This window comes from Callithrix jacchus, chromosome 22 (assembly GCF_049354715.1).
Source record: "Callithrix jacchus isolate 240 chromosome 22, calJac240_pri, whole genome shotgun sequence".
Classification (NCBI taxonomy): Eukaryota; Metazoa; Chordata; class Mammalia; order Primates; family Cebidae; genus Callithrix; species Callithrix jacchus.
Window position 1 is genome coordinate 29926591 of NC_133523.1, and position 12058 is coordinate 29938648.

A 12058-nucleotide genomic window follows, 5' to 3' on the forward strand; every position below is an offset into this window, starting at 1 on the left:
CTTCTTTATTACCCTGATTTTACAGTTGTGGAAGCTAAAGGTTAGAGCAAAGAAGTAACTTGTTCAAGATGACAAATCTTTTTTTTTTTTTTTTTGAGACAATCTCAACTCTGTTACCCAGACTAGAGTGCAGTGGCATGATCTCAGCTCACTGCAACTTCCTCCTGCTGGATTCAAGCGATTCTTCTGCCTCAGCCTCCCCAGTAGCTGGGATGACAGGAGCCTGCCACTATGCCTAGCTAATTTAGAAGGGGATTTGAACTCAGACCTCTTGGTCTTTAAATCTGGGCTCTTGGCCAGATGTGGTGGCTTACACCTGTAATCCTAGCTACTTGGGAGGCTCAGGCAGGAGAATCACTTGAGCCCGGGAGGTGGACGTTGCAGTGAACTGAGAATCATGTCATTTCACTCCAGTCTGGGTAACTGAGTGAGACTACATCTCTTTTTTTTTGAGATGGAGTCTTGCTCTGTCACCCAGGTTGGAGTGCAGTGGTACAATCTTGGCTCACTGCAACCTCCACCTTCCGGGTTCAAGCAGTTCTCCTGCCTCAGCCTTCTGAGTAGTTAGAATTACAGGCTTGTGCCAACATGCCCAGCTAATTTTTGTATTTTCAGTAGAGACGGAGTTTCCCTACGTTGGCCAGACTGGTCTCAAACTCCTGACCTTGTGATCCACCTGCCTTGGCCTCCCAAAGTGCTGGGATTACAGGCATGAGCCACCGTGCCTGGCCGTTTTTTTTTTTTTTTTTTTTTTGAGACAGAGCGTTGTTCTGAGTGCGATCTCAGCCCACTGCAACCTCCACCTTCTGGGTTCAGGTGATTCTCCCACCTCAGCCTCCCGAGTAGTTGGGACTACAGATGTGCACCACCATGCCCTACTACTTTTTGTATTTTTAGTAGAGACGAGGTTTCACCATATTGGCCAGGCTGGTCTTGAACTCCTGACCTTGTGATCCGTCTGCCTTGGCCTCCCAAAGTGCTGGCATTATATGTGTGAGCCGCCGTGTCTGCCTGTTTTGTATTTTTAGTAGAGGTGAGGTTTCAGTATGTTGGCCAGGCTGGTTTCAAACTCCTGACCTCAAGTGATCCGCCTGCCTTGGCCTCCCATAGTGCTGGGATTAAAGGCGTGAGACACCGCCTTCATCTCATAAATAAATAAATAAATAAATAATGTCTTGTGTCTTCCTCTTCTTGCTAAGTACTTATAGGCATTTAATTTGCATAACAACTCTATGAAATGGCTGTTACCATTAGTGTCATGTCGGTTTTAAAGATAGGGAAATTGAGGCACAGAGAGGCAAAGCTGACCAAAGTCCAGTGCCAGTATACAGAGTTGGCTTGAAACTCCAGAGCACTGTGACTCTCCACCCTTAACTCATACCCTTAGCCGCTGTATAACCTGCTTTTTGTTCTGAACCTTTGAAAATAACTTGATTTTTTTTTTGAGACAGAGTCTTGCTCTGTCACCCAGGCTGGAGTGCAGTGGTGTGACTGGCTCACTGCAACCTCTGCCTCCTGGGTTCAAGTAATTCTCCTCCCTTAGCCTCCCGAGTAGCTGGGACTACAGGTGTGTCCCACCACACCTGGCAAATTTTTATATTTTTAGTAGAGACAGGGTTTTGCTATATTGGCCAGGCTGGTCTCAAACCCCTGACCTCAGGTGATCCACCTGCCTTGGCCTCCCGAAGTGCTGGGATTACAGGGATGAGCCCCTGTGCCCGGCCAAAAATAACTTGATTTTTTTTATTTTTAAAAATTTTTAAATAAATTTAGGATTTTGAATTGCAGTTGATAAAATGAGGCAGTAGCTCGTGCCATAGTACCTGGCACTTTAAACCTACGGAATTGTTAGGGCTAGGCCTGAAATGTGTTAGATTAAATTCTCTCACTTGTGTGGTGTCACAATGCAGCCCTTTCAACAAAGTAGGAAAAGGAATAAGGTTTAAAGAACACTGGAATCAGGAGATACACAGAAATTAAGGAAACTCTCAGGAGTTGGGGAAAATGGGCAATACCAAAGGAAACATTCCAGATTCAGGGATGGTGTGAAATTCTAGAAGAAGTATGGAAGTGTTTCTCCCCTTGCCACCTGCCACCCCAGCTTCTTGCACCCTTCATTTGAAGCCAGAGATTTCAATTTCGTCTGTCTGAATTCTCCTGACAATATAATTAGTTTTTTTGTTTTTCTGAGACAGAGTCGCTGGGCGTGGTGGCACATGCCTGTAGTCCCAGCTACTCGGGAGGCTGAGGTGGGAGGATCGCTTGAGCCCCGGAGTTCTGGGCTGTAGTGCGCTATGCCTATCGAGCATCCGCGCTAAGTTCGACATCAATATGGTGACCTCCCTGGAGTCGGGGTGTGGGGTGGGGGGTGGGGACCACCAGGTTGCCTAAGGAGGGGCGAATGGCCCGGGTCGGAAACGGAGCAGGTCAAAACTCCTGCTGATCAGTAGTGGGATTGTGCCTGTGAATAGCCACTGCATTCCAGCCTGGGCAACATAGTGAGACTCTGTCTCTTAACAAAAAGAAAAGAAAAAAGAGATAGTCTTGCTCTGTCTCCCAGGCTGGAGTACAGTGGCACAATCTTGGCTCACCGCAACTTCCACCTCCTGGGTTCAAGCGATTCTCCTCCCTCAGCCTCCTGAGTAGCTGGGATTATAGGTGTCCGCCACCATGCCTGGCTAATTTTTGTATTTTTTAGTAGAGACAGGGTTTCACTGTGTTGATCAGGTTTTATAATGGAATTTAGTAGGAAAAGCAGGCCATAGTTCTAACATAAGCTTATAAAATATATTATTTTCTAGGCTATATAAAGTAGTAAAGTCTAGGAATAACAATTTAATTTAAATGGTTGTATTTGAAGTTATAGGAAGTAAACAATTTATTGTTTAAAAAGTAACATTTTCCCTAAATTCGAACCCACCATTTCCTACCCTCTTTTTCATTTAAAAAACTTTTTTTTAGGTGAAAGACCAAAGAAACCAATTCCTCTTCAGGATCAGACTGTCAGAGATGAAAAAGGAAGGTATAAACGATTCCATGGGGCCTTTAGTGGAGGCTTCTCTGCCGGATACTTTAATACTGTTGGCTCAAAGGAAGGTATGATTTTCCTACTTAGGGCTATTATATCATTAAAGCAAATGATTGAAATGTTGATTCTACCTCACCCTGGGTTTTTTTCTTTTGAGATGGAGTCTGGCTTTGTCACCCAGGCTGGAGTGCCGTGGTGTGATCTCGGCTCACTGCATCCTCCGACTCCGGGTTAAGCGTTTCTCCTGCCTCATCTTCCCAATTAGCTGGGTTTACAGGAGTGTGCCACATATTTAAAAAAATACATATCTCCTTTTTTTTTGAGATGGAGACTCACTCTGTTTCCCAGGCTGGAGTGCAGTGGCACTGTCTTGGCTCACTGCAATCTCTGCCTCCAAGGTTCAAGCAATTCTCCTGCCTCAGCCTCCTGAGTACAGGTGCATGCCACCATGCCTGGCTAATTTTTCTATTTTTAGTAGAGACCAGGTTTCACTATGTTGGCCAGTCTGGTCTTGAACTCCTGACCTCGTGATCCACCCGCCTCGGCCTATCAAAGTGCTAAAATTACAGGTGTGAGCCACTACGCCTGGCTTAAAAAATACATACCCTCTAATCAGATGATTAAATGATGATAATGACTTCCATTTTTATTCTGTCTTGTCATTCACAAAGTACTCTTACACAGAAGTCTTTCAGTTAATCATTGACTATCTCTCATGACGCAGTGAGTTTCACCATGTTGGCCAGGCTGGTCTTGAACTCCTGACCTTGAATGATCTGCCTGCCTTGGCCTCCAAAAATGATGGGTTACAGGTGTGAGCCACCACACCTGGCCACCCTTGCTTTTTAAAAAACATTTTCCAAAAAAATAAAATTAAATTAAAAAAAAAAAACATTTTCCAAACTTTTCTTTTAATGAATTGATTTTTTGATTTTTATTTTTCAAGACATAGTCTCACTCTGTCACTCAGGCTGGAGTGCAGTGGTGTGATCTTGGCTCACTGCAACTTCTGCCTCCCGGGTTCAAGCAATTCTCCTGCCTCAGTCTCCTGAGTAGCTGGGATCACAGGCACCCGCCACCATGGCTGGCTAAGTTTTGCGTTTTTAGTAGAGATGGGGTTTCACCACGTTGGCCAGGCTGGTCTCAAATTCCTGGCCTCAAGTGATCCGCCCATCTTGGTCTCCCAAAATGCTGGATTACAGGTGTGAGCCACCATGCTCAGCCTTCTCTGAACATTTTAACACATGCACTGTAGTCTTTTGTGTTCTTTGGATATTTGGATGTTTCCAGAGTCAACCTGTGTCTTGTTCATTGATTGCAACCTGATGGTCAAAGAGTTTTCTTCTACTTTGTAAAAAATACATACCTTCTAATCAGATGATTAAATGATGATAATGACTTCCGTTCTTATTGTGTGTTGTCATTCACAAAGTATTCTTACACAGAATCTTTCAGTTAATCATTGACTGTCTCTCGTGACTCAGTGAGTGAGGAGGGCAAGTGTCACAGGGATCTTGCAGATGAGGCCACCAAGTGTCAGAGAGGTTAAGGAGCCAGCACGGTGTTAGTGCTGAGGAAGAGTCACCAGGTGCCCTCTCCAGATACTCAGACACTGAGGACCACAGCAAGACTGGCTCTTTGGTACTCTCTACCTGGGGAAAAGAATCAGTTAAATCTTTTATGTTATGTACTTTCTTTTTTGAGACAGTTTTGCTCTTGTTGCCCAGGCTGGAATGCAATGGCACGATCTTGGCTCACTGCAACTTCCGCCTCCTGGGTTCAGGCAATTCTCCTGCCTCAGCTTCCCAAGTAGCTGGGAATACAGGTGCCCGCCACCATGCCCTGCTAATTTTTGTATTTTTTTTATATATATTTTTTATTTTTAAAAGAGATGGGGTCCACTATGTTGCCCAGGCTGGAGTGCAGTGGCTATTCACAGGCGCGATCCCACTGCTGATCAGCACAGGAGTTTTGACCTGCTCCATTTCTGACCTGGGCAGGTTCACCCCTCCTTAGGCAACCTGGTGGTCCCCCGCTCCTCGGAGGTCACCATATTGATGCTGAACTTAGTGCAGACACCCTATCGGCATAGCGCAGTACAGCCCAGAACTCCTGGACTCAAGAGATCCTCCAGCCTCAGCCTCCCAAGTAGCTGGAACTACAGGCACGTGTCACTGTGCCTGGCTAATTTTTGCATTTTTAATAGAGATGGGGTTTCACCATATTAGCCAGGCTGGTCTTAAACTCCTGATCTTGTGATCTGCCCACCTCGGCCTCCCAAAGTGCTGGGATTACAGGTGTGAGCCACGGCACCTGGCCCCAACATGTTTTTATATACATTTATTTTTAGAGACAGAGTCTCTTTCTATCTCCCAGGTGCCTCACTGCAACCTCTGCCTCCTGGGTTCAAGCAATTCTCCTGCCTCAGCCTCCTGAGTAGCTGGGATTACAGGCGCCCACCATCATGCCTGGCTAATTTTTGTATTTTTAGTAGAGGGGTTTCACCATGTTGTCCAGGGTTGTCTGGAACTCCTGATCTCAGGTGATCCACCTGCCTTAGCCTCCGAAAGTGCTAGGATTACAGGCGTGAGCCACTGCATCCTGCCTTTCCATTTTATTTAATTAATTTATTTATTTTTCGAGACAGGGTCTCACTCTGTCACCCAGGCTTTAGTGCAGTGGTGCGCCTACTGAGAGTAGACCTTCCCAGATGTCTCAGCTCACAAGACCCTTGAAGAGAATCAGGAAGGTGTATCACTCTTAGAGAAAACTAAACAACTTTATGTGCAGAGGTTACAGACATATGTAACCTCGAGAACATTCTCTCTTTGTAGACATGGCACATGCTCGGTAACCATGGTCAGGGAAAAAGGGCGTTAGTTATAGGACTCCAGTGTCTGATAGAACTGGGAGTCTGGCACAGCCATTGCCCTTGGACCAGCCAGGTTGAGTCCTTGGACATGGTACCCTGAGTATTGCCAAGATTCCTTCTAAGATTGTAAAGTTCTAAACTCTTTTCTTTCAGGATGGACACCCTCTACCTTCGTGTCTTCACGACAGAACAGAGCAGACAAATCTGTTCTTGGACCTGAAGATTTCATGGATGAAGAGGTGGGTGTAAAACTTTAAATGCCAGTTAGCTGGTGGGACATGTATAGTTGGTTGCTGTAAGTGCCTTCTCTCTCCCCAGAAGGTCCAATGTACGATTTCCTCTTTGTTTATAAGGCTTTATCTTTTAGGTATTTGATGTACAGTGTCCTATACATCAGAGGAGTCTTGTTCATTGGAGGAGCATTTTATGCTGGGGCCAGTTTCTAAAATCAAGAGTGGAAAGAGAAAGTCATACACAGGCAATTTACTTGAAAAACCTCCATTGCCCCAGAAGCTCAGTATCCATGGTGCTGGGTCTGCAGCTTTCCACAGTAACTTCCAGGCATATTGCAGCATAAGGAACCATGAGCGATTGCACTAACATTAAACTTCTGCTATCTTAAAACCTGGTTGTGGATTCACCCATGATGACGATTAGATAGGGAGGGAGAGGAGCGCTATTCAGAAAGAATAGCTAATGCATGCTGGGCTTAATACCTACCAAGGTGACGGGTTGATCTGTGCAGCAAACCACCATGGCACGCGTTTCCCTATGTAACAAACCTGCACGTCCTGCACATGTACCCTGGAACTTCAAAGCTGAAGGAAAAAAAAAGATTAAATAAAACACTTATGTCAGCATACTTTAGGCTGCTGGTAAGAGAAAAGGAAGTTTCCTTCCTTTTTTGAGTAGCATCATCTAGAAGGAAACATGTCTCATGTAGTAAAAAGTTTAGATGCTGCTGAGGCCCCAGGCGATCTCTTCTCAGTCTCCTGCTGGCGGCTTGTCCGTTTACTACCTCTCGTCATGATTCCAAGAGGGCTGTAGTAGTTCCAGGTAGAACATCCAGGCTGATGTTGCCCAGGAGGAGAACTTTCCTCTTGGTCTGTTTTCTGTTTTTTTGTTTTTGTTTTTTTTTTTTTTAAGACAGTCTCAGTCTGTCACCCAGGCTGGAGTTCAGTGGCGCTGTCTTGGCTTACTGCAACCTCTGTCTCCCGGGTTTAAGCGATTCTCCTACCTCAGCCTCCCGAGTAGCAGGGATTACAGGCATGCACCACCATGCCCGGCTAAGTTTTGTATTTTTAGTAGAGACGGGGTTTCACCATGTTGGCCAGGCTGGTCTCAGACTCCTGACCTCAGGTGATCCACCCACCTGGTCTCCCAAATTACTGGGATTACTGGTGTGAGCCACCATGCCTGGCAGTCTCTTTTCTTAAGAGCAAATAAGCTTTTCATATAAGCCCTACCATGAATTTTCTCTTTTTTTTTAAATTTCCGATTAAACATCTCAGGAGAATTTTCTCTGTATCTGCTTGCACAAATTGTTGTATGTGCCCATTCCTAACACAGTCCCTGGCAAGGAAAATGGGATGAAAATGACTGTCTTACCTAAGACACAAAGCCCAACTTCCGAACCCTGGCTCCCCAACACTAGGAGTACCACTCCTGCAGTGCATGGCAGTGCAGAGGAAGGCAGGTGCCTCGACGTCAGGGCTTTGCAAGGAAAGAGGAAGCGTGACAATGGCTGGACAGGCAGTCAGCAACATCTGCCCCAGTAAAGGCAAAAGCTCCTGACTCCAAGCCTGGCACACGTACACTTGCAAATGCTCGCTGGCTGGGACACCAAGCTTTGTCCCCTTCATGCTGACCTTTGAGATGTCGAGAAGAACATGGCCCTTACTTCTTGTCTTTCCAGCTTGGTCATGCTCGGGGTGGCCCTGATGAGCAGCGACTGTCATTTCCTGCCCTTGGCCACAGGCTTTACCTTGTGTGAGGATAAGGTTCTAAAGTCAGTGTGAAGCCAGGATTGGTGGCTCATGCCTGTAATCCCAGCACTTTGGGGGCCTGAGGCAGGTGGATCACCTGAGGTCAGGAGTTTGAGACCAGCCTGACCAACATAGTGAAACCCTGTCTCTACTAAAAACACAAAAAATTAGCCAGGTGTGGTGGTGCATGCCTGTAATCCCAGCTACTTGGGAGGCTGAGGCAGGAGAATTGCTTGAACCTTGGAGGTGGAGGTTGCAGTGAACTCAGATTGCTCCATTGCAGTCCAGCCTGGGCAACAAGAACAAAACTGTGTTAAAAAAAAAAAAAAATAGCCAGGTGCAGTGGCTCACGCCTATAATCACAGTACTTTGGGATGCTGAGGCTGGCAGGTGGATCACCTGAGGTTGGGAGTTCAAGACCAGCCTGACCAACATGGAAAAACCCAGTCTCTACTAAAAATGTAAAATTAGCTGGGCATGGTGGCACATACCTATAATTCCAGCTACTTGGGAGGCTGAGGCCGGAGAATCATTTGAACCTGGGAGGCGAAGGTTGTGGTGAGCTGAGATGGCACCATTGCACTCCAGCCTGGGCAACAAGAGTGAAACTCTGCCTAAAAAAAAAAAAGTCAGTGCATATATCTGTCTTTCTGCTGATCCTGACTTAAATTTAGTAGTTTTAACTTTTTTTAAAAACAGAAATAAAGCTATGTGATGTATTGTGTTTAATCACTTTCCAAATAATATAATTCTGTTTGAATTTTTTTTGAAGGATCTTAGTGAATTTGGGATAGCACCTAAAGCGATTGTCACCACAGACGATTTTGCCTCCAAAACCAAAGACAGAATACGAGAAAAGGCCAGGCAGTTGGCCGCTGCCACGGCCCCTATTCCTGGAGCCACCCTTCTTGATGACCTCATAACACCAGCAAAGTGAGCGTTTCCTCCTGACTGTTGTGATCTTAGCACAGGTGTTTTGCATGTATACGATTCTCTTGCTTAGGGATAGTTCAATTGCAAGTAAGACAAACCTTCTTAGGTTCAAAGTCTAAGTGAAAAAGGGGTTTTGCCAAAAGGGTCTTGCACTGTCATTGTACAAGAGATCAAGAACTCCAGCCGCTAGCTGTGCTGCTGGGGTTTATGGAGGCTGGAGCGCTGTTAGGAATTGCAGTGACTTCTCCCACCACCCCCACCCCCGGCCTTGTAGCCTTGCTCTTGTCTGCCTCATTCTACCCTCTCTTTCTGTATATCTCCTTGTTGTGCTCCTGGGCTTGTAGCCCAATATGGCAGCCTTAGACCTTCATGGATTCCCAGGCCACGTGCCTGGTAAGGACTATCTAATGTCTCTGTGGGCCCATCCTAAAGGCCCAGGAGAGAAGACATCTGATTGACTTCTCCAGTTTAGGCATGTACCCCAGTGCAGCCCGCTGTGGCTGGAATGGCAGGGTCACACCAGTTGTAACGTGGGTGAGGGCAAGGGCCCAGGCAAGGCAGGTCTAGGAATGGAGGAGGAACTCAGAAACTGCTTATTTCATTCTCTTTGTTAGCATTATTTTGAAGAGTTCATTTTCAATGCCTTGCTATCCTAGATTATCCATTGGTTTTGAACTGCTAAGAAAAATGGGTTGGAAGGAAGGGCAAGGAGTTGGTCCTCGAGTAAAGAGACGGCCGCGCCGCCAGAAACCTGGTATGTATGTTAACTCATTAACTGGCATCACTTCTGCAGGGTATTTTTTTTTTTTTTTTTTTTGAGGTCTTGCTCCATCACCCAGGCTGGAGTGCAGTGGTGCGATTCGGGTGCACTGCAGCCTCGACCTCCTAGGCTCAAGTGATCTTCCCACATCAGCCCCCCAAATAGCTGGGACCATAGGCACGTGCCACTATGCCAGGCCAATTTTTTGTATTTTTTATAGAGACAGGGTTTTGCCATTTTGCCCAGGCTGGTCTTCATCACCCGAGCTCAGGCAGTCCACCTGCCTTATCCTCCCAAAGTACTGGGATTACAGGTGTGAGCCACTGTGTCTAGCCAAGAGTGTACATTTTAATGGCTGCAACTTCCAATAAACAAAATAGCTGGGCCCAGTGGTATGTGTGTCTTCTAAGGCTTTTTATGTGTAACGCATGATAGCTTCCAGAAAGGCTGTACTAGTTTATGCTTTTTGCCAGCAGCATATGAGAGTTCATGTTTCCTACCCTCCCCAAAAGTCACAATTTAACATTATGACTTTTTACTTATTTCTTGTCCTTAAGTCTCTCCAGCCAGACTGTAAGTGATTCTTTGAGGGTAGTAGTCATTCCTTTTGGGTTCTTCACGCTGTGGCGCAGGATTGGTTACTCATTGACCACATTATTGCAGGTAGGGCAGGTGCTGGTAGAAAATGATTCCTGGCTAGGTGCAGTGACTCACACCTATAATCCTAGCACTTTGGGAAGCTGAGGTGAGAGGATCCTTGAGCCCAGGTGACCAGCCTGGGCAACACGGTGAAACCCTGTATCTATCAAATATACAAAAATTAGCCAGGTGTAGTGCAGTGCAGCTGTAGTTCCAGCTATGACTCAAGAGAGTAAGGTGAAGACTGGGCGTGGTGGCTCTCACCTGTATCCCAGTACTCTGGGAGGCCAAGGCGAGTAGATCACCTGAGGTCAGGAGTTTGAGACCAGCGTGACCAACATGGAGACACCCCGTTTCTACTAAAAATACAAAATTAGCCAGGTGTGGTAAAGGATGCTTCTAATCCCAGCTACTCGGGAGGCTGAGGCAGGAGGATCACTTGAACCTGGGAGGCAGAGGTTGCGGTAAGCCAAGATCCGCCACTGCACTCCAGCCTGGGCAACAAGAGTGGAACTCTGTCTCAAAAAAAAAGAATGAGGTGGGAGGATGGCTTTAGGCCAGAAGGTTGAGGCTACAGTGAGTTATGATCATGCCACTGTACTTCAGCCTGAGTGACAGGGCGAGACCCTGTTTCTAAAACAATTCCCAGTGAGCTGCCTCTGACTGTAATGCTGTAGTACCTTTTATAAATGTACCCTTGTACCTCTGATGAGAATCAGTGATTTTTTTTTTTTTTTTAATTTTTTTGTGGAGGCAGGATCTCACTATGTTACCCAGGCTGGTCTTGAACTCCTGGGCTCAAGCGATCCTCTCACCTCAGCCTCCCAGAGTGCTAGTGTGATCCACCATGCCTGGCCTGGGTTTTCTATTTGTAGTCACTCATGACTATTGCATTTGAAATCTCTTTTCTAGATCCTGGAGTCAAAATCTATGGCTGTGCATTACCCCCTGGAAGCTTAGAAGGATCTGAGGTATTGCATGGGCTGACTGACCTTCAGTTTGGTACAGTAGCACCTGTTACTGTATGATTGTGAAATTTTAGGTTTGGAGACAGTTTTAGAAACCAAATCCCGTAACTATACAGTGAAATACTCATACCCTAAAGCTATCCCCATTATATCAGCATACCTATCGAGCAACATGCCAGCACCACAGATAACCGAGTCTGTTCAGCTTCATAAAATGGAATTGGTATTAGCATCCTTCGTACTGGGAAGTGACTTAGTAACATTTGTAACAGCACCAATGAAAGTTTGCTAATTGTTGTGCGTGGCATTAATCACTGTGCTTTCAATTAGTATTTTGTGGGTTTATGTTGTACTATGCAGTGACTCACCTCAATTCCATTTTAAACGGAAATAGGGTGAAGATGATGACTACTTGCCTGATAATGTGACCTTTGCACCCAAAGATGTCACACCTGTAGATTTCACACCTAAAGATAATGTGCATGGCCTGGCCTACAAGGGCCTGGATCCCCACCAGGCACTGTTTGGAACTTCGGGAGAACATTTTAATCTTTTCAGTGGTGGTTCTGAGAGAGCTGGCCATCTTGGAGAAATGGGACTGAATAAAGGAAGAAAATTGGGAATTTCAGGCCAGGTAAAATGATTTATTTCTATTTTATGAAGGGGAAGTTATTAATACATTAGTCTACTTTTTTTCTTTTCTTTTCTTTTCTTTTTTTTGAGACAGTCTTGCTCTGTCACCCAGGCTGGAGTGCAGTAGCACGATCTCAGCTCACTCCTGGGTTCAAGTGATTCTCCCACGGCCTCCTGAGTAGCAGGGATTACAGGTTAATGTCACCATGCCTGACTAATTTTTATATTTTGTAGAGTTGG

The 12058-nt window shown here is 45.8% G+C and overlaps 1 protein-coding gene across 3 annotated transcripts in view; it reads left to right on the top strand.

Annotated features, from left to right (window-relative positions):
- GPATCH1 (G-patch domain containing 1) overlaps positions 1 to 12058 on the top strand; it is a 50004-nt gene that overhangs the window by 5413 nt on the left and 32533 nt on the right. For all 3 annotated transcript variants that reach the window (XM_002761989.5, XM_008987694.4, XM_054250580.2), the window contains exons 2-7: positions 2962 to 3096; positions 6054 to 6139; positions 8658 to 8818; positions 9475 to 9572; positions 11130 to 11188; positions 11580 to 11819. In XM_002761989.5, the coding sequence (XP_002762035.2) occupies positions 2962 to 3096; positions 6054 to 6139; positions 8658 to 8818; positions 9475 to 9572; positions 11130 to 11188; positions 11580 to 11819 (779 nt within the window). The remainder of the gene's footprint in view (positions 1 to 2961; positions 3097 to 6053; positions 6140 to 8657; positions 8819 to 9474; positions 9573 to 11129; positions 11189 to 11579; positions 11820 to 12058) is intronic.